Below are 22,239 nucleotides of genomic sequence, written 5' to 3' on the forward strand. Positions count from 1 at the left end.
GTCCTATGGGGTGAGTGCATGTGGAAAGTTGGGAGAGTAAACAAGTGGAGACTGGCACTGTACAAGGAAGAGGTGGATTGGGTGTGGGGATAGGTTCAGAGAGGGAGAAAGGAGAAGGAATGGGATCATTTGATGATGGAGTGAGAGTATGGGATGAGGCATTCACCAAAATGTTATAGACCAAAATGCAGGGTGATTAGATTTGACTTTGATGTTTTGTTAAACACACCTATTTGGTGCAATTCTTCCATTGTAGGTTTATGTTTCGATCTTGCAAGTTTGACCATAACACCATAAGCCACAGCAGCAGAATTAGGCCATCTAACCCATTGGATCTGCTCTGTCATTTAATCATGGCTGATCCAGCTTCAATCTCCTGTCTTCTCCCCGTACCCCTTCTTGCCCTGACCAATCAAGAATCTATCAACCTCTGCCTTAAATATACATACAGACTTGGCCTCCACAGCTGCCTGTGGCAACGAATCCCACAAATTCACCACTCTCTGGCTAAAGAAATTCCTCCTCATTTCCATCCTAAAAGATACCCCTTTATTCTGAGGCTGTGTCCTCTGGTCTTAGACTCTCCCACCATAGGAAACATCCTCTCCACATCCACTCTATTGAGACTTTTCAACATTATTTCGGCTTCAGTGAGGTTGCCCCTAATTCTGAATTCCAGTGAATACAGGCCCAGAGCCATCATACACTCTTCATATGAGAAGCTGTTCAAATCTGGAATAATTTTCAACAACCTCCTTTCAATCCTCTCCAGTTTCAGCACAACCTTTCTAAGATATGGGGCTGAAAACTGCTCACAATACTCCAAGTGGGTCCTCTTCAGTGCTTTATAAAGTCTCAACATTACATCGTTGCTTTTATATTCTGTCTTGAAATGAATGCTAACACTGCATGTTTTCCTCACCGCAGACTCAACCTGCAAATTGGCCTTTAGGAAATCCTGTACAAGAACTCCCAAGTTCCTTTGTGCCTCAGTATTTTTGTACTTTCCATTTAAAAAATAGTCAAGCTTTTCTTTTATTCTATTAAAGTGCATGACTATGCACTTCCTGACAGTGTATTCCATTTACCACCTCTTTGCCCATTCTCTTAATATATCTAAGTCCTTTTGTAGCCTCAAAACTATCTGCCCCTCCACCTATCTTTCATCGTCTGCAAACTTTGCAACAAAGCCGTCAATTCCATCACCCAAATCGTTGACGTGTAACGTAAAATATAATTGGTCGCAATACAGACCCTTATGGAACGCCACTAGTCACTGGCAGCCAACCAGAAAAGGCTCCCTTTATTCCTACTCTTTGCCTCCTGCCATTCAACCACTGCCTTATCTATGCTTGTAATACCTTGTAATACCATGGGCTCGTAGTTTGTTAGGCAGCCTTGTGTGGCACTTTGTTAAAGGCCTTTGGAAAATCCAAATACACAACATCAAATGATTCTCCTTTGTCTATCCTGCTTATTATTTCTTCGAAGAATTCCAACTGATTTGTCAGGCAAGATTTTCCCATGAGGAAACCAAGCTGCCTACAGCCTGTTTATCTTGTTCCTGCAAATACCCTGAAACCACATCCTTGGGTTTGAATGTAAATTGTTTACAAGTAGTATCAATTTATTTAAATAAGTAAATATCAGAAATGAAATCTTAAAACATTTTTGTGTATTATTTGATTTCAGCAGAACATAATTGTGAGAAAATAGCAGCATTGCTGAATTAATGGCAATATTCAAAGAATATTATAATTCTTTTAAACACACACAATGCTGGAGGAACTTAGCAGGTAAGGCAGCATCTATGAAAGAGAGTAAACAGTTGAGGTTTTGGGCTGACACCCTTCTTCAGGACTGGTTTACTCTTTTCCATAGTTGTTGCCTAGCCTGTTGAGTTTCTCCAGTGTTTTGTGTCTATTGCTTTGGATTTCCAGCATCTGCAGATTTTGTCGTATTTGTCATGATTCATTAATCCTTTAACCTTTCAGTGTATTAGTCAATCTGCCTTTTGATCATCAGAGGAGAGACAGCAATGTGATCATCATTTCCTGTGGTTACATTAAAGTTAGAGAAATTTGTAGTTAATGAATTAAGTTACTTTTTCTGAGCTAATTGCTGGTGATTGTTTTCAGGATATTGAAGGAGAGGGAGGTACAGTTAGTGATGAATTGAACCAGCATTCATCACAGAGAAAATGCACCTCCTAGTGGTCACCTTTTGAAAGTATTTTGGCAATGGCATGACATTTAGTCAATTATTTTATGAGAACTCTTTTAAACATTATTAAATTATGGAGTCAAAGGACCTATTTTTCAACAAATGGTTTGGTCATCTGAGCTGTTGCTTTATGATTGTGTCATTTGGATGCCCTCTTGAAATGTGGAAATGTGTAATGTTTGTTTGTCCAAGTAAATGAAATCTGTGAAATGATGTAGCTAATTCTTTTGTGCCAAATACAATCTGATCCCTAGCTCTAAAAAGGTTCAAGTAATAAAGGCTGCTTAACAGGGTAAGAGTTCATGGTATTACAGGAAGGATACTAGCAAGAATAGAGGATTGGCTGATTGGTAGTAGGCAAAGAGTGAGAATAAAGGAAGTCTTTTGTGGTTGGCTGCCGGTGACTAGTGGTGTTCTGCAGGGGCAGTGCTGGGACCTCATTTTTTCATGTTCTATGTCAGTGATTTGGATGATGGGATTGATGGCTTTATGGCCAAGTTTGCAGACAATACAAAGATAGGTAGGAGGGCTGGCAGTGTAGAGGAAGCAGGGAGTCTGCAGAAGGACAGACAGATTAGGAGAATGGGCATAGAAGTGGCAGATAGAATATCGTGTAGGAATGTGCATGAACATGAATAAAGGCATAAGAGAATTCTCTAAACGGGGCGAAAATTTTAAAAATCAGGGCTTGGGAGTCCTCGTGCAGGATTCCCTAAAAGTTAACTTGCTGGTTGAGTTGGTGGTAAGCTGGTCAAATACAATGGCATTGATTTCAAGAGGACTAGAATGTACAAGAAAGGATATAATACTGCGGCTTTATAAGGTATTGGTCAGGTCGCACGGAGTGTTGTGAGTGGTTTTGGGCCCATTATCTAAGAAAAGATATGGTGGTATTGGAGAGGGTCCAGAGGAGGTTCACAAGAATGATTCTGGGAATGAAAGGGTTGACATTTGAGGAGCATTTTTTGGCTCTGGGCTTGTACTCGCTGGAGTTTAGAAGAATGAAGGGGGATCTCACTGAAACCTATTGAATATTGAAAGGCCAAAATGGAGAGGACATTTCCTACTGTTGGGGAGTCTAGGACCAGAGCAGAGGGATGTTCATTTCGACCGGATATGAGGAGGAATTTCTTTAGCCTGAGTGTTGTGAATCTGTGGAATTCATTGCCATAGATGGCAATGGAGGCCAAGTCATCAGATATATTTAAAGCAGAGGTTGATAGTTTCTTGATATGTCAGGTCATCAAAGTTCACAGGGAGAAGGCAGGATAATGAGGTTGAGAGAGTTAATAAATCAGCAAGAATGGCATGGTAGAGTAGACTGTATGGGTCAATTGGCCTAATTCTGTTCTTGTGTCTTATGGTCTTGTAAATGTAATGACCAGAGAATTCTAGAGTTTTGCAAATTAAAATACTTTGGTTCTCATTTATGCTGAGTAACAACAATCTGATATAATAGGCAATACAATGCTGGCGGAGCTCAGCAAGTCAGGTAATATCCATGGAGGGCACTAAACAGTCGGCATTTTGGCTGAGACCCTTCAGGATTGAAAATTAAGGGGGCAGAAGCAAGAATATTGAGGTGAGGGGAATGAAATGAGCTGTGAGGGGATACATGGAAGAAATACAAAGAAGTAGGAATCTAGTAGGAGAGGACAGTGGATCATGGAAGAAAGGGAAGCAAGTGGGGAACAAGAGTGAGCTGATGACGACACATCGGAATAGAAAGTCAAATTGAAATGGGTGGCCACTAGGAGATCCTGACTTTTGTGGCAAACAGAGCTTAGGTGCTGTATTAAGCAGTCTTCCACTCTGCATCGGGTCTCAGCGATGTAGATGAGGCCATACTGGATGCAATAGATGACCCCTGATAGATATTTGAAGTATGACCTCACCTTGAAGTATTATTTGGGTTCCTGAACAGTGATGGAGGAGGAATGTAAAACGACACACTTGCAGGGGTAAGTGGCAGGAGGGGGATCAATGGGAAGGGACAAGTGGACAAGGGAGTCGTATAGAGAGCAATCCTTACAGAAAGGGGAGAGGGAGTGAAAGGGAAAGATTAGATTGGAAGTTACCTTTGTTAAGGTTGCAAGGAAGGTAAGGATCAGGGTATTGAAAGAAAGGATGATAGAAAAATTGATAGAGTTGTACTTTTCACACTGAAGTTTCATTTTTGGTTAGTAATAAAAATGGAATAAGGAAGTGGCAATCTATTTCAGTTGTGTAGGCCAGGAAGGATACATTGAAGAATGAGTAGATATTGATGTGGGACAGGGTGCAAGCAGGACTGGAGTACTTCAGTTTGGGGTAATAGATATAGGTCAGACAAATTAGTGGATATTTTTGGAGGAATGAGCACAGATGGTTGTACTATTAAATATGCAAAAATATGGTTAGGCATGTTCCTGAAAAAAAATTACATAATCTGTTTTCACTTTGAGTTAGATTTAGTTTGGTATTGATTTTGGTTCAGATAGAGATGTGGGTTATGACTTATCCAAGTAAGCTTTGATTGTTTTTCATTCTCAAAGAAGGACAAATGTATATGAACCACAACATGAATGGAGAATGAAGTGATAAATTTAGCAGCCACCAATTTTATTTACCTGCATATTGTTAACATAGAAATATATTCCAAAATGATTCTTGAAGGTTTGAAGCTACTTATAAAAATGTAAAATCAACTGGTCTCAGTGATCCTAAAAGATTACTTTTATTTTGGTAATTGATAATATGAGCATTTAATATGTTCAGTAACAATCTGATAACTTTAAAATATGCGTTGATGAAGATTTCAGCATGCTTTAAATAAGTAAATATCAGCTCCAAATCCACCAGACAAAACAAGACCAAAAACTAAAGCTACAAGACCTGCACAAAACCATATAGTTACAACAGTGCAAACAATAGCATAATTGATTAAAAAAAACAGACCATGGGCACAGTAAAAATAGTCCAAAGATGTTAAAAGACTAAGTTCAAAAGAAATCACCACACAGATTCCACAAGTCCCCAGGGTCCCGACAGACTCGCCATCCCACGCAGGCGGCAGAAGGAAATGCCCCCGCTATGGACTTCCACGGCGCCACCCGACTCAGCCTCGCAGACGCAGCACACAATGAAAGCGACCTGACCGCAGCAGACTCCGAGTCCGTCGAACCTCCGAGCCGACGACCATCCCCTCTGGCACAGCTTCTCCGAGCACTATCCTCTGCCGAGCGTGTTAAGACGACCCCGCCAACGGCCATTGGCAACGCGACCCCGAGGACTGGGGGCCTGTTCTTCCCAGCAGAGTCCCAGACCTCACGGCAGCAGCAGCAACAAAGGTTTTCCTGGAGATTTCCCGATGTTCCTCCGTGCTCCCATGACCGTTTTCAATTGATTATGATTGCGCACGGCACCCCACTTCACAAATAACAGATAATCGGCTCTGGAGTGGCCGCTGCAAGCTGCGTCGCGCCGCCATCTTGGAAATAAGAGGTATTTCAGAGATGATTTGCTTTTTTCCCCCTGGGAAGAAAGGGTTGGCGAGTGAGGAAAGATTTAATTTGCTGAGGGCTAGGTCTGTGGCAGTCTGCTGGTGTCAGCATTCAACACCATCATACCCTCAATACTAATCAACAAGCTTCAAAATCTGGGTCTCTGTACCTCCCTCTGCAACTGGATCCTTGACTTCTTCATCAGGAGACCATAGTCAGTGTGGATCAGAAATAACATCTCCTTGTTGCTGACAGTTGACTCCCATGCATCTCAAGGATGCATGCTTGACTCACTGCTCTACTCTCGCTGCATTCATGACCGTGTGTCTAGGCACAGCTCAGTTGCTATCTATAAATTTGCCAGTGACACAACTGTTGTTGGCAGAATCTCAGATGGTGGCAAGGAGGCCTATAGGAGTGAGATAGATCAGCTGGTTAAGTGGTGTCACAATAATAACAACCTTGAACTCAATGTCAGTAAAATCAAGGAATTGATTGTGGGCTTCAGGAAGAGGAAATCAAGGGAGAACACACCAGTCATCATTGAGGTATCAGCAATAGAAAGGCTGAGCTGTTTCAAGTTCCTGGGTGTCAACATCTCTGAGTATCTATCCTGGGCCCAACATACTGATGCAATTACAAAGAAGGCACTATAGCAGCTACGTTGCATTAGGAGTTGGAGGTGATTTGGTATGTCACCAAAGATTCTAGCAAATTTCTTTAGATGTTCAATGGAGGGCTCACTATCTGGTATGGAGGGGCCACTGCACAGGATGAAGGTTGCAGACTCTGCCAGGTCCATCATGGGCACTAGTCTCCCCAGCATTGAGGAAATCTTCAAAAGACTATGCCTCAAAAAGGCAGCACCCACTATTAAGAACCTCCATCACCCAGGACATTGCCTCTTCTCATTGCCACCATCAGGGAGGAGCCTGAATACACACACTCTGTATTGTAGGGACAGCTTCCCCCTCCCTCCCCCCCCCCCCCCCCCGTGATATTAAATCTGATTCTGAATCTGAAACTGTCCTCATTGGCATTTAGAAGAATGACATTGAAGCAATGCACAAGGTGCTGAGAGGATACAAGGTATATGCTAAAAAGATATTTTCCTTTAAGGAGGAATGCTAGAACCAGGGAAAAGTGTGTTGGAGGAAGATGTTCCGAATTTGGGATGGAGATAATGATTTATTCTCTCTCAACTGCATGAATCTTTGAAACTCTACCTCAAAACTCTGGTGTAATCATTTAATATACAGTGGATTCTGTCTAATTGGGACACATTGGGATCAGTACATTTTAGCCCAATTAAACAGCTGTCCCAATTAGCTAAAGTTTAATGGAAATGGTTAATAAGGTATTTTTTTTTAAAAAGTCAAACTTAGCAAATTACCGTAGATTCCGGACTACAGAGCGCACCTGATTTTAAGCCGCTGGCACTAATTTTAGAAATAAAATCATTTTTTTAAATGTAAAGGCCGCACCGGATTTTAGGCCGCACCGGATTTTCGGCCGCAGGTGTCCCACGTTGTAATATGAGATATTTACACAGAAAGATATTACACGTGAGGATTTTTTTAACTTTTAATTAAATCCATATGGTAACAAAAACAAATACATATTGCAAATGCTTTTTTTCGAACCGTGCCCGTACGAGGCTACTTTTAAATATACGTTGCGTATACTTCTTTACTGAACAACATTCCAATATCTCCTAACGACTGGTAAAAAATATATATACTGCAGCCTACCAGGAAAAGTTATTGATACCTTTAACTTAAAAGCAGAGTTCGCTCAGATCCAAAGCCGCTCGCGTAATGCGCTCCCCCCTCCTTTCCGTTTCATCGCAAACGGCATTTAAAAGCAGATTTCGCTCGGATCCAAAGCCGCTCGCGTAATGCGCTCCCCCCTCCTTTCCGTTTCATCGCAAACGGCATTTAAAAGCAGATTTCGCTCAGATCCAAAGCCGATCGCGTAATGCGCTCCCCCCTCCTTTCCGTTTCATCGCAAACGGCATTTTCCCACAAGACACCGCGAAACCGGGTGTGTCGTCATAGCATCCCGCGATGTAGTACAGAAAACAAATATAGTTTAAACTAAGTAGGGTAGGTAGCACAATGCTTCGAGTGTTTTCCATGTTGATGAGGGTGAGTACAAATGACTGATTTACAATAATTTAATTGTGAAAGTGCGCTTGATTTATCGTACAATTTCATTGGACCTCTGTGAACTACTCATCAATTTTATTGGTCTACTGTTACGAGGCAAAATGTTTACGAGGCGGCATGAAAAAAACCTTGCATTAGCCGCTTCGGATTATTGGCCGCAAAGTTCAAAGCTGTTCAAAATGTGGGAAAAAAGTAGCGGCTTAAAATCCGGAATCTACGGTATGTATTTAAATGAAATGAAGAACAAATTAGAACAATGCCAGTTGCATCCTTCAAATCTTCAGTATCATTGTAACATTCAAGGTGATTGTCGATATCTTCAAATTCTTTGTCGTTCCTAACTTGTTGAAGTGTGAAATTGTTTAATTTTCACTCCCATCTGTGTTTCAGGTATCTCCAAGGTGAAAACTGAGATGGTTGAAGATGTGAATAAATCACAAGCCATCATTTAACTGCTCTTTATTAAAACGGCTCTCGTTTGCTCTGCCATCCACTAAAAACATGGTTAACCAGGCATTAGCTTCGGCTCCACTCTGTCTGTTTCCCATAAACTACAAATTGCATTGACATCAGCAATTACCTCAATGGATTCCGGTTAACTGGGCCATTGATTAATAAGGGCAGCCACTTAGCTGGGACAATTCAAGAACAAAGACTAATCAAGAATCTAGCCGGGACTCTCTTCATTTATTTGGGACACCATGCCGCTTATTTGGGATGGGAGGACGGGAGACTGTTTACTGAGCAGTGTCTAACTAGAGTCACCGCGTGCTCTTGTGTGGCCATTACACACTATTATATGATTAGAGCCAATAGTCTTTAAATATCAGCAGTTGCGTTTTTTAAAAAAAAATGTGCAGCAATTTTTGTCACTCATAGTTGGTGAGAAATGAACAGTAAGACGATTCATAAATTTTGCTTACTGCAGCTTTAAGCATTCAGGCTTGGAGATGCCAGAAATGGCTGGGAATGAAGCAATTTCATTACTTCAACAAGTTGGGAACTATGCAGAAATTTAAGATGTTAAGTCATCTTGAATATTACAGTTAAAATGAAGATTTGAAGGTTGCAATGATCACAAATTGAATGAAGATAGTTCCTTATCTGTGTGATTTTGTTCATTTATAGTCAATAAAAAGAAAATAGCAGCATACACTCAGCTGTCACCCATGGCTCCAAAAAGCTGTGTTTGTCTGCGACAGTGGGCAGACCTTGGTACACTGCTTCGACAGGTGGGCTAATAAACCAGCTGAGGGGAGCCAACTGGCCGTATGCTTTGGGGCATGCCTATCTGTCCCAGCATACAAAAGTCAGCTCCAGTGGACTGGTCAGATAGATGGTCCAGGAAAATGGTTTTGCATTGCTCTGTGGAGAGCTAAGGGCATGATGAGGCACGGAATAAGCATGGTTACCCACTGCAACCAAGGAAAGTCCCAGTATGATGGCGTTCGTATCACTGTACCTGGACCTCTGAGGTCAAGAGAGAGGAAAAGCCCCAGTGCAATGATGTTTCCACTTTAATATCTGCCGCACAGGTTTCCTGCCATCATTGCATATGATGGACAACCACCAAGCCAGCTATTAGGACCTATTACAGTTTTATAGTACTGTAGTAGTATTGATAGTGTTCTAATTTGTTCTGTATTTCATTTAAATACATAATTTGTTACTCAATTAAAGGGTAGCTTTTTCTTTTTTATATCTTTTGAACTATTTCCATGAAACTTTGCCTAATTGGGGCAGCTACTTAATTGGGCAAAAAATGTACTGAATCTGATGTGTCTCAATTACCTGGAATTCACTGTATGTGCAGGGTTACATTGAAATAAGTTTTGGATTAAATTTCTTTGGCGGACTTGAATCCTTTGATTCTGAAGGATTGTTATTACCTCAACTATGGTGGAAAATAAATTGGAGATTTTGGAATGGGGCTCTTTGAATGATCAAAATCCAATCTGAATGGGATCACAATTTTTATCATGGTCTTTTGTGAGAAGTTTACATAGACTGTCAAATACGATTGTTTTATTGCATTACTTAGTTTCTTAGTGTAAAAGCCCTTTGTACTTTGTTTCTTTGTTAAATTGAAGCATTTTCTTGATTAATATATTTTGGTATAAGTTGTGCATTGCAAAGTTAATATTTGCTGGATGTAAACATTTTTACAGCTTTCTTGTAAAACTTTTGTCTTTGCAGGCATGCACTGGAATTGAAAATATTGATGAAGCTATTACATTGCTTGAGCAAAATAATTGGGATTTAGTGGTAAGTTGTAAAATTTAATGGAAGAGTTTTAATTTGATAAAGGTTTTTCTGAAGATCTTTTAATTATGTACATGCATTTTGAATCTTGGTAATGTATTGCACTGTCAGATGTATCACTCAGTTGTTCAAACATTGCTGAAACTGACATTTTATAGTAACACACAGAAAATGCTGGAGGAACTCAGCAGGCCAGGCAGCATCTATGGAAAAAAAGTACAGTTGACGTTTGGGGCCAAAACCCTTTGGCAGGACAGGACTGACATTTTATAACTAGTTTTGATTATTTGGTGGTTTCTTCCCCACTCTCATTGGTGTCATTCCAGTGAACTTTCAGCTGTACTTCTCTTGCAAGTACGTCTTTCCTTGGTTAGGTTGACCAAACCAATATATGATATTCTATTGGAAAAGAGCACAGCTGACGTTTGGGACTGAGACCCTTCACCAGGATGGGAGGAAAAAAGATGAAGATCAGAGTTAGAAGGTGGGGGGAGGGGAGGTTGCTTCCTCTCCTCCTCCCTCCCCCCTCCCACCACCTCCAGTCCTGCTGAAGGCCCGCGACCTGAAGTGTTGACTGTACTCTTGTTCCATAGATGCTGCCTGGCTTGCTGAGTTCCTCCAGCGTTTTGTGTGTGTTGCTTGGATTTCCAGCATCTGCAGATTTTCACTTGTTTGTGACACAATATTCTATGTGTAATCGCAATCTTGGCCCATTATAACTGCAACAAGATATCTTTACTCTTCTACTCATTGTTTGCTGTGAAAACCATCATAAAGTTTGTTTCATCACAAAATGCTTTTCCATTTTTTTCACCAAAGGGATGGTTTCACATGCAGAAGTATTTATATTTCCATCTTTTAATATCTGCAAATGTTACCTGTTTTACATGTTTGCTTACATAGATAGATAGATACTTTATTCATCCCCATGGGGAAATTCAACATTTTTTCCAATGTCCCATACACTTGTTGTAGCAAAACTAATTACATACAATACTTAACTCAGTAAAAATATGATATGCCTCTAAATCACTCTCTCAAAAAGCATTAATAATAGCTTTTAAAAAGTTCTTAAGTAGTTTACTTAAATACATTAAATACAATCAACCCCGGCACTTTAACATATCTTACTCCTGGCGGTTGAATTGTAAAGCCTAATGGCATTGGGGAGTATTGACCTCTTCATCCTGTCTGAGGAGCATTGCATCGATAGCAACCTGTCGCTGAAACTGCTTCTCTGTCTCTGGATGTTGCTATGTAGAGGATGTTCAGGGTTTTCCATAATTGACCGTAGCCTACTCAGCGCCCTTCGCTCAGCTACCGATGTTATACTCTCCAGTACTTTGCCCACGACAGAGCCCGCCTTCCTTACCAGCTTATTAAGACGTGAGGCGTCCCTCTTCTTAATGCTGCCTCCCCAACACGCCACCACAAAGAATACATATCCAACTTCTACCTGATTATGGGTCTTCTGCAGGTCTTTGACTATAAACTTTGGGATTGAAGTAGATCTTTCAATTAATTTCAGTACCTTCCATTTTCATGATTTTCTTTTGATCAACCTAACCTTTCCATCCTATACAACCCATAATCCTTTTTTCTCAAATCTATGTGCCTACCTAAGAATGTCTTAAATTTCCATATTGTATCAGCTCTACCGGCGCCCCTGCCGGTGTATTCCAAGCACTAATCACTCTATTCTTTAAAAAAGATACCTTTGACATCTCCCCTGAACTTTCCTCCAGTCACCTTAAGGTAATGCCCTCAACTATTGCCCATTGCTGCCTTGGGGGAAAAAGGCACTGGTGTGTACATTCTATGCCTCTCATAATCTTATACACCTCTGTCAAGTCAGTTTTCATCCTCTGCTTCAAAGAGAAAAGCCCTAGCATGCTCAACCTTTCCTCATAAAACATGGCCTCTAATCCAGGCAGCATCCTGGTCAATCTCCTCTGCGGTTTCTCTGAAGCTTCTAAATGTTTCCTCTAATGAGGCGACCAGAACTTAACACAATACTGCAAGTATGGTCTCTTACAGAGTTGTAACAAAACCTCATGACTCTTGAACCTGCTCTCCCAATTATTGAAAGCCAACACACCACAGGCTGCCTTAAACATCTTATCAGTTTGCATTATCAGCTTTGAGAGATCTGTGGACTTGGACACTTTGTTTCTCTACACTGCTAAGAATCCTGCCATTTACCTTGTACTCAGCCTTCCTGTTCAAACCTGAAATTCATTCAGTAGCTGCTCATGAAAGATGTTCTTCAAAGTCCCTGGAAACTAAATAAGAACAGACGGGATTGCTACTTCTACTGCGGACATTTATGGCTCTAGCTGTGGATGCACGATTGCTGATGTTTTATAGAACCATATAGCTTGTCCTTTCCAACCTTTGAGACCTTTCTGTATTTATTCCATTGCTTGCTACTTGTTCTATAGACTTCGAAGTGATTTCTGTGTTCATCTCAAATGATATCAGTGACCCAGTTTCATTTTAATTTTCACCCAGTTTTAATTTTATCTGCTTCTGATTGGCCGAAAAGTTTCCTGCACTCTACCTCATCTCTACCCCTCATCATTTTGTATACCTCATTCATATGCCCTCTTAACCTATTCTGCTGTAGGAAGAACAGACTGAACTGAATTGCTTCATCTCAGGCAACATCCTGATGAATCCCCTTTTCATTCCCTTCAGCACTGTTACATCTTTACTCTCAATTGTGGTTCAGCCGAGGTCTGACCAAAGTCCTCCCTAATTGTGTATTCATTGCTCCGAATAAAGGAGGCCAGGATTCCATATGCCTTCCCAATCATGTTCTCCATCTATTTTACCACTTTCAAGTATCTGTGGACTTATACTCGACTGTTGCTCTATGCATTCTAAGACTCTATCATTCATAGTGTATGTCCTAGCATCATTAGTGCTCCTAAAATGTATCACTTTGCATTTATCTGGACTAAACTTTGTTTACCATTTTTCGGATTATTTTACGACACGTTGTTATCCTTACACTAAACTCCTCCAATCATCATGTCATCTGCAAATTTGTGATCCCATATCTGCATTCAAGTTATTCATAGATATTACAAACAGCAAAGGTTCCAGCACTGATGCCACTTACATCAAATCGCAAACACAACAGTCTCTGTTGTCCACTGTCTCCAATTCTGGATCCAGTTTGGTAATTTTCCCTGGATCTTTGGGTCCTAAACATTTGAACCAGTCCCACATGTGGCTTATCAACACATACAAACAAGCTGGATGAACTCAGCAGGTCGGGCAGCATCCGTTGAAATGAGCAGTCAATGTTTTTGGGCCGAGACCCTTCGTCAGGACTGAAGAAGGAGGGGACAGGGGCCCCATAAAGAAGGTGGGGGAGGGTGGAAGGTGCCAGGTGAAAAACCAATCAGAGGAAAGATCAGTGGGTGGGGGAGGGGAAGCAGGGAGAGGATAGGCAGGAGGAGGTGAAGAAGGAATGTAAGGGGAAAGCACTATGGGTAGTAGAAGAAGGCAGAATCATGAGAGAGGTGATAGGCAGCTGGAAGAGGAGGCAGAGTGCAAGTAGGATGGGGGAAGGGAGAGGGAGGGTTCCCTGATAATTCCCTGTTTTCTCTCTCCCTCCTTTCTTAAAAAGTGAGATAACATTAGCAGCCCTCCAATCCTCAGGAACTGATCCTGAATCTATAGAACATTGGAAAATGATTACCAATGCGTCCATGATTTCTAGAGCCACCTCCTTAAGTACCCTGGGATGCAGACCATCAGGCCCTGGGGATTTATCAGCCTTCAGTCCCATTAGTCTACCCAACACCATTTTCTTATACTGTAATCATTGTTCTTGTAATCTTTTATAGTTAGTTGAAATATGTACGTTTGTAATCCCATTATCTATGTACCTATTTTATTTTGTTGTTATTAATAATGATAATAAAAAGATGGAAAAAGAAAGAAAGAAAGAACAACAACATTTTCTGCCTAATATGAATTTCCTTCAGTTCCTCCATTACCCTAGGTCCTCTGGCCACTATTACATCTGGGAGTTTGTCTGTGTCTTCCCTAGTAAAGACAGATCCAAAGTACCTGTTCAACTCATCTGCCATTTCCTTGTTCCCCATAATAAATTCACCCGTTTCTGCCTTCAAGGGCCCAACTTTGGTCTTAACTAATTTTTTCCTCTTCACATACCTAAAGAAACTTTTACTATACTCCTTTATATTCTTGGCTAGCTTACCTTCATACCTCATCTTTTCTCCCCGTATTGCCTTTTTAATTATTTTTTGTTGCTCTTTAAAAGTTTCCCAATCCTCTGGCTTCCCACTCTTCTTTGCTATGTTATACTTCTCTTTTATTTTTATACTGTCCTTGACTTACCTTGTTAGCCACGGTTGCCACCTACTCCCCTTAGAACCTTTCTTCCTCTTTGGAATGAACTGATCCTGCACCTTCTGTATTATTCCCAGAAATACCTGCCATTGTTGTTCCACTGTCATCCCTGCTAGGGTATCCTTCCAGTCAACTTTGGCTAGTTCCTCCCTCCTCGCTCCATCGTCCCCTTTGTTCAACTGTAATACTGACACTTCTGAATTTCCCTTCTCCCTCTCAAATTGTAGATTAAAACTTATGGTCACTACCTCCTAATGGCTCCTTTACCTCGAGTTCCTTTATCAAATCCGGTTCATTGCACAACACTGAATCCAGAATTGCCTTCTCCCTGGTAGGCTCCAGTACAAGCTGCTCTAAGAATCCATCTTGGACGCACTCCACAAACTCCCTTTCTTGGGGTCCAGTACCAACCTGACAAACTCCCTTTCTTGGGGTCCAGAGAAGCCCCCTTCTCTCTTAATAAGGTTAAAAAACCTAACCCAACTGTACAATAACTCTCCCAGCTGGAATGCTGGTCCCAGTCTAGTTAAAGTGCCACCTATACGGGATATACAGGTCCCATTCCCCCAATAACCTTCCAGTGATCCAGAAATTTAAAGTCAACCCACTTGCACAATCCCTTCAGCCACCAATTTTGTACTCAGAGGCATGTACCTCCATCAGACTTTTGGATTTCTCTGGCACCTATGCTGCTGCTTCCACTTCCCATTCTTTTCTGCTTTCTGCAGCAACCACTGTCCATGGCTCATTCTTCCCTAGGTACTGTCCCCTGCAACTGGAAGTGATGCCTGCTATCTCACCTGCTGTGTACCTCCATTGGGTATATGCCTCCACTTAAATAGCCTTTCCAGGTGAGGCATATACCCAAATGGTCCTCCTCTAACTTTGCTGCATTCTGTGCTCCAATGAGACCTCTTCTACATCAGCAAGACCAAGTGCCAATAATGGAAATGCTTTTGCCAAGCACCCTTGCTAGGTCCACAGTGGTCATGTTAAACTCCCTGCTACAAGCTATTTTAAGTTCCCTTATTCCCATTCCAATCTCTCTGCCCTCCTCTACAGGCATGGTGTAGCCAAATACAAGCTAAGAGAACTGCACTTGATATTCTGCCTGAGAAGTCTACTATGCATAAATGGTGTTTTTTCTAGTGTTTCCCCCCGTCCCTTTCTTTCTCCTCCTGTGGTTAAATTGCTAAGGGGTGGGCAGTAATATAGCAGATTGAATATAATGTGGAAACTGAGGTTATTCACCGGTTGAGAAAAGGAATTCTGAGTATTTTTTCTAATTTGTGAGTGATTAGGAAACTTGTTGAAGGTGACTTGTAGGTCAGTTGAGAAGGTGGGTGGTATACTGTGCTTGCCTTTAAGAGGATTTAATTACATAGATAAGTATAGAACACTTGTACTGTATGTGGCCTTTTTGATACCATGTCTGAAATATGCTGTACAATTTTGGCTTTTCTCAAAGAGAGGTTTCTAGGAGAAATTAAGTATGCTGGACCTCTGAAGTTTAGAAGAATGAAAAGTAACCTTTTTGAAGCTACGGAATTCAAAGAGGACGTGGCAGGGTAGATGCCGGAAAGGTGTTTTCCTCCAGTTCACAGCCTCGAAATATGTAGTCCATTTAAAACTGAAATGAAAACTTGGTCTTCAATTGCATTCAAAATGGAGGTCTGGAGACTTTTTGATATTAAAGGATAAAGGGATATAGGGATACTGTCACAAAATGGTGCTAAAGTAGAAAATTAGCAATGGTCTTGTTAAATGGTATAGCAGCTTGAGCAACCAAATCGCCTGACTATTCTCCTATTTATATTTTTCTGAAGTAATTTGTTTGCTAAAGGCTAGATATACTTGCTACCAAGTAATGTCACAAGATGGCAGTGTATATGGTCACAGCAACCTCCCTGGCTCTAATCAATGGTCAAATTTCTCATCCTTTCCGTCTTTTCTATGATTGGAAAAATACTGCTGATCATAAAGAACATTAAAATCTGAAGTCTACCTTGCTAATGAGCTTTATAACAAAGGTACAGCGCAGTTACAGCCTAACACGTGGAACAGGCCCTCTCATCACACTGCAGCCTACTACAGGTACTCAGAAAATCGGACGTTGGAAGCGGTGCATGAGGTCACAGGTGCGCAGTAAGCATTAATGGTATTGGAGGCCTGTGCTCCTGACAGTTCTACTCACTAAAGTCGATTGCTAGAAAATAAGATGGATTATCCATATCTGAACCATTGGGAGCTGAGGGACTGCTGCAGACTTAAACTGACAGAAATGTGACTCCAGGATACCAGTAGACTTGGCCATCGTGCTAGAAGGCCTACAAAGAAGCTGGATGAACTCAGCAGTTTGGGCAGCATCTGTTGAACTGAGCAGTCAACGTTTCGGGTCGAGACCCTTCGTCAGGACTAAAGAAGGAGGGGACAGGGGCCCTGTAAAGAAGGTGGGGGGAGGGTGGAAAACCAATCAGAGGAAAGATCAATGGGTGAGGGAGGGGAAGCAGGGAGGGGATAGGCAGGAAAGGTGAAGAAGGAATCTAAGGGGAAAGCACTATGGGTAGTAGAAGAAGGCAGCGTCATGAGAGGTGATAGGCAGCTAGAAGAGAAGACAGAGTGAAGGTGGGATGGGGAAAGGGAGAGGGAGGGAATTACCGGAAGTTGGAGAATTCGATGTTCATCCCAAGGGCCTGGAGACTACCCAGACGGTATATGAGATGTTGTTCCTCCAACCGAAGTTTGGTCTCATCATGGCAGTAGAGGAGGCCATGTATGGACATATCCGAATGGGAATGTGAAGGAGAGTTGAAGTGAGTGGCAACCGGGAGATCCTGTCTGTTGTGGCGGACAGAGCGTAGGTGCTTGACGAAGCAGTCCCCGAATCTGCGTCAGGTCTTGCTGATGTAGAGGAGGCCGCACCGGGAGCACCGGATGCAATAGATTACCCCAACAGACTCACAAGTGAAGTGTTGCCTCACCTGGAAGGACTGTTCGTGGCCCTGAATGGTGGTAAGAGATGAGGTGTAGGGACAGGTGTATCACTTATGCTTGCAGGGATAAGTGCCAGGTGGGAGATCTGTAGGGAGGGACGTGTGGAGGGAAAGATCCCTGCAGAAAGTGGATAGGGGTAGAGAGGGAACGATGTGCTTAGTGGTGGGGTCCTTTTGAAGGTGGTGGAAGTTGTAGAGGATAATATGCTGGATCCGGAGGCTGGTGGGGTGGTAGGTGAGGACAAGGGGAACTCGGTCCCTTTTGTGGTGACAGGAGGATGGGGTGAGGGCCGAAGTGTGGGAAATGGAGGAGATGAAGGTGAGGCCCCCCTCCCTCTTCAGTCCTGATGAAGGGTCTTGGCCCGAAACATAGACTGCTCGTTTCCACAGATGCTGCCCAACCTGCTGAGTATTCACACTTTGCGGGCATTCACAGTAAATACAAAATAACACAACAGAAGCAATGAAAGGCTGCACCCACTAAGATGAGCAAGAACAACCTTCATGCTAAAGACGACAAACTGTGCAAATACAAAAAAGAAAGGAAAAAAAGAAATAATAATAAATCAAAAAGCAATAAATATTGAGAACATGATATAGTGAGTCCTTGAAAATAAGTACATAAGTTGTGGGAACAGTTCAATGATGGTGCGACTAAACTCATTCTCTGTGGTTCAAGAGCCTGGTGACTGAGGGGTAATAACTGTTCATTAATGAGGGTGTGGATCATTATCACCCTCATTATGACAGCAGCAAGAGAGATCAAGATTTGGATAGTGGGGATCTTAGGTGATAGATGCTACCTTCCTGTAACGGTGCTCTGAGTAGATTGCTCAATGGTGGGAGGGCTTTGCCCATGATGGACTGAGCTGTATCAACTACTCTTTTTGTAGGTATTTCTGTTCAAGGGCATTGGTGTTTCCATACCAGGCCATGATGTAACCAGTCAGTATACTCTCCATTGCACATTTATATAAGTTTGTCAAAGTTTTAGCTGATATGCTGAATCTTCACAAACTTTTAAGAAACTAGAGGCACTGCAGTGCTTTCTTCGTAATGACACTTGCGTACTGGACCCAGGACAGATCCTCTGAAATGACAACACCAAGGAATTTTAAGTTGCTGACCCACTCCATCACTGATTCCTCCGATGAGAACTGACTTGTGGACCTCTGGTTTCCTCCTGCTAAAGTCAACAATCAGTGACTTGCTCTTGCAGAAGTTGAGTGAAAGGTTGTTGTTGTGGCACCTTTCAGCCTGATTTACAATCTCCCTCTTATATACTGATTCATCACCACCTTTGATTTGGCCAGTGACAGGTGTTGTGAGCAAACTTAAATATGAAGCTTCACAGCGGTAAGTATTTATTGAATAGAGCAGTGGACTAAGCACACAGCCTTGTGGTGCTCCTGTGCTGATGGAGATTGTGGATGAGATGTCATTCCTGATATGGATCTGCAAGTGAGGAAATTGTGGATCCAGCTGGACAAGGAGGTCCTAGTTTTTGAAGCTTATTGATTAGTTTTGAGGGTGTGATGGTATTGACTGCCAAGCTGTAGTTGAGAGATGGCAATAAACTTAAACTTGAAATTGAAATACCAACAATGAAATAGTTGTAGATTAGTTCTTGCTGACTCAGACTCTCTGGTATATTTCAATGCTCACAGTTTATCCATATTGGCATTTGTTAGCTGGGATATAGAGTGCTTTTCTTGCTAGTCCTTTGTGACTAGCAGTCTTGTGGCACATTCTAGATGGTCTCTAATCCTGTAGAGGTGCATTGATGGCTTGCCTTGACAGCCAGCAAAGATGGTGGTGGGCTTCACTGTAATTTATTTTCATGGTTTGTAAATGTTCGTGCCATTGAAACAAATGAATCTTGTAGTGAATGATTATAAGCATTTTACAAAATACATAAGTCACATAAGTATTACAAGCACAATTATTTTTGCTTTAACCTTTTTGTCTCACATCTTTATCCCATAGTCACCATTAAAATCAGTAGGGTCTCAAATCTTGCACCAAATTGTTTTAGCTCAGAATCCAACAGATCATTTTACTAAAGTAATTGAAAAACAGAGCACTGTAGATGCTGGAAATACTCGACAAGGAAAAATAATTTATTTCAGTTGATTCAGAGGAAATTAAAATGGGGACCAAAAGTTGATGCATACTAAGCATCTGTTTTCACAAAGGAGGACTCGGATAGTCCCCAGGTATGTTAGGGTCTATGAATATTGCGTGGGATTGGTCTGGGTGAAGCTACAAGGAAATCTGGTATTGCTGCCTGGAGTCGGAAGGATGCTGGGATGGGTTGCGAAATTTCAGGTGAGCTTTGACACCTTCCAGCTACTTGAGGAAGGAGTTGCCATTGCGAACTTGCATGTTTTCCCCAGATCAATTTGGGAAGGTTCTCTGAATTGAAGAACAAAGGTGCTTGTTACTGCTCTTGCTTTCACCAGCATTTTCTAAAATTGTTAGTAGTGGTTGCTTCTGGTTTTCACACTGTGGCCTTCACTGAACAAGGTGTGCTAAAAACCATTTCTTCAGGACTTGGAAGACAGCTATTCCTGACAAAATGAGGTAAATGTGAAATTGCGAGGGTGGCAGATTTCTGAGAGTAAAGTAGTGGATTTTCAAATGCTTATGTCATTTTTAGCAGTATTTTAATTGAGCATTTTGCAGCCTCTTTATTCTTTGGCTGAATGGCTAGAATTTTTTATTTCCCATTTGATGCAAAGGAGGTTGATAACCCTTATGATTCAAGCTAATAAAGATGATCAATTTTTGATTCTTAATAGTAGTGCTTTGACTTTTCTTTAGGAGACATTTCACAATTAGCTATTGGGCCTGATCTTAATTGGGGTGTGGGGGGAGTTGTTGGTGGAGGAGGAGGGTAATGTCTCCTAGTTCAGAATTTGTGCCCATATTTGAAAGACTGGAGCACATCTTCAAATAATTGTCCTCATCAGTAAGTAATATTCCGGTTTAGAAAATTTAAGCCCAACCAAACTAGTTTTTGACATTTTAAAACCTTTTTTTTCCTTTATAGGCAGCTATTAATGGCATAATTCCACAAGAGAATGGCATTTTACAAAAGTAAGTAATCTTTTCTTCACCATTTTTCACAGGTTGATTAAATATACTCAGAATAAGAATGTTGCAGAAGTTGAGGTATAAACTTTTTAAAAAGATATAATTTTTCAAAAAATACTTTTTTATGATTAGGTATTCATTAATTTTTCAAGCTGAGAGTCATTGCAGCTAATTTACTCCAGTTTATTTAAGAAAATGTTACTCTATTTAAAAATCACTGAACATAGGTAATATTACCAAAACATGCTTGCTTAAATCGGAAAGGTTCTAATGAATGTAACTAAAATATTAACTTAGTTTCTCTCTCCACAGATACTATCTGAACTACTGATTTATTTATAGCATTCTGTTTTATTTCAGATTTCCAGCTTTTGCATTTCCTTGCTTTTCACTTACCAACTTTGTGTCTGCTTGTGAATTATATGTTAGGTCAAATAGTTTGAAATAAATACTAAGAATTTTTGTATTAATGTGATAGGTAACGCAACAGAGTGAGAATTGATATCAGCTTTTCTTGTGATACAATGTGATATCTTATTTTTTCAGGTTATGCTCCCTTGCCTTGACTCTGGTTTCTATTATATAAAATTATGCTAATGTTATTATTTTTTTCTTATGAGCTCAGTTGTTTTAAAGTTATAATAATACTTTATTGATCCAGAGTGGGAAATTCTTTCATTACAGCAGCAACAATTAAAAATACAACCTAGCAGCGTACAGATTTACTAATAATAAAGTACAGAATAATATACACAACAATCTGCAATAATAATGTATTAAATAATAAAGCAGAGACTATTGTACTATGATGTGTGTTTTCCTGTCGCATAGAGATGAACTGTTGTATATACTTAATGCATTTTGTAGGAAAGATTTTCTGTACCAATCCTTGTGACAGTGAAGCTGAATGAGTCTGTTCAAAAAGGTGCTTCACTGCTTATTCAGTAGGTTATGGAGAGGGTGTGCCAGATTGTCCATGATGGATAACAGTTTGCTTAGTGACCTCCTCTCCACCACTAACTCAAGAGTCCAGGTTGTAGCCAAGGATGAATCCAGCTTTTTTGATGAGTTTATTTAGTCTTTTTGCATCACCGGCACTGATACTGCTCCCCCAACATAAAGCATCAAAGAAGACTCACTACAACAGATTGATAAAAGATCTCCAATGTCCTGCTTCACACATTGAAGGATCTCAGCTTCCTGAGAAAATAGAGTCTGTTCATCCCTTTCCTGTAAACAGCCATGGCATTGGTTTTCCAGTCCATAATTGTTTATAATTTATGATTTTCCCACAAGTGGAAGCTCTCTCCACATGTATTCTCCTATTCTGTCATAATTTTAAAGACCATTCAGTTAACCTGCAACATTTCTGAAAAATGCAAGTTATTTAGTTGTTCCAAAAACTTTTAAACCTGGTTTATCCAGTGAGGAGACCAGAGCTGTGCCCCATACAGTGCCGATTTAAAAAGTATTCACCCTCTTAAAGTTTTATGCTTTATTGTTTTACAACATTGAATCACAGTGGATTAAATGTTGCTTATTTTGACAAAGTGACCTAAATTAATTACAAGTATAAATCACAAAGTTCTTGATTGCATAATTATTCACTCCTTTAATATGACACACCAA

At 40.9% G+C, this 22,239-nt stretch overlaps 1 protein-coding gene across 1 annotated transcript in view; it reads left to right on the forward strand.

Annotated features, from left to right (window-relative positions):
• Nucleotides 1-22,239, forward strand: part of faf1 (Fas (TNFRSF6) associated factor 1) — a 329,838-nt gene that overhangs the window by 1,255 nt on the left and 306,344 nt on the right. Inside the window, exons 2-3 of the mRNA XM_073063028.1 lie at nucleotides 10,070-10,138; nucleotides 20,567-20,613. Coding sequence (XP_072919129.1) covers nucleotides 10,070-10,138; nucleotides 20,567-20,613 — 116 coding nt within the window. The remainder of the gene's footprint in view (nucleotides 1-10,069; nucleotides 10,139-20,566; nucleotides 20,614-22,239) is intronic.

The sequence above is a fragment of the Hemitrygon akajei genome, chromosome 12 (genome assembly GCF_048418815.1).
Source record: "Hemitrygon akajei chromosome 12, sHemAka1.3, whole genome shotgun sequence".
NCBI lineage: Eukaryota > Metazoa > Chordata > Chondrichthyes > Myliobatiformes > Dasyatidae > Hemitrygon > Hemitrygon akajei.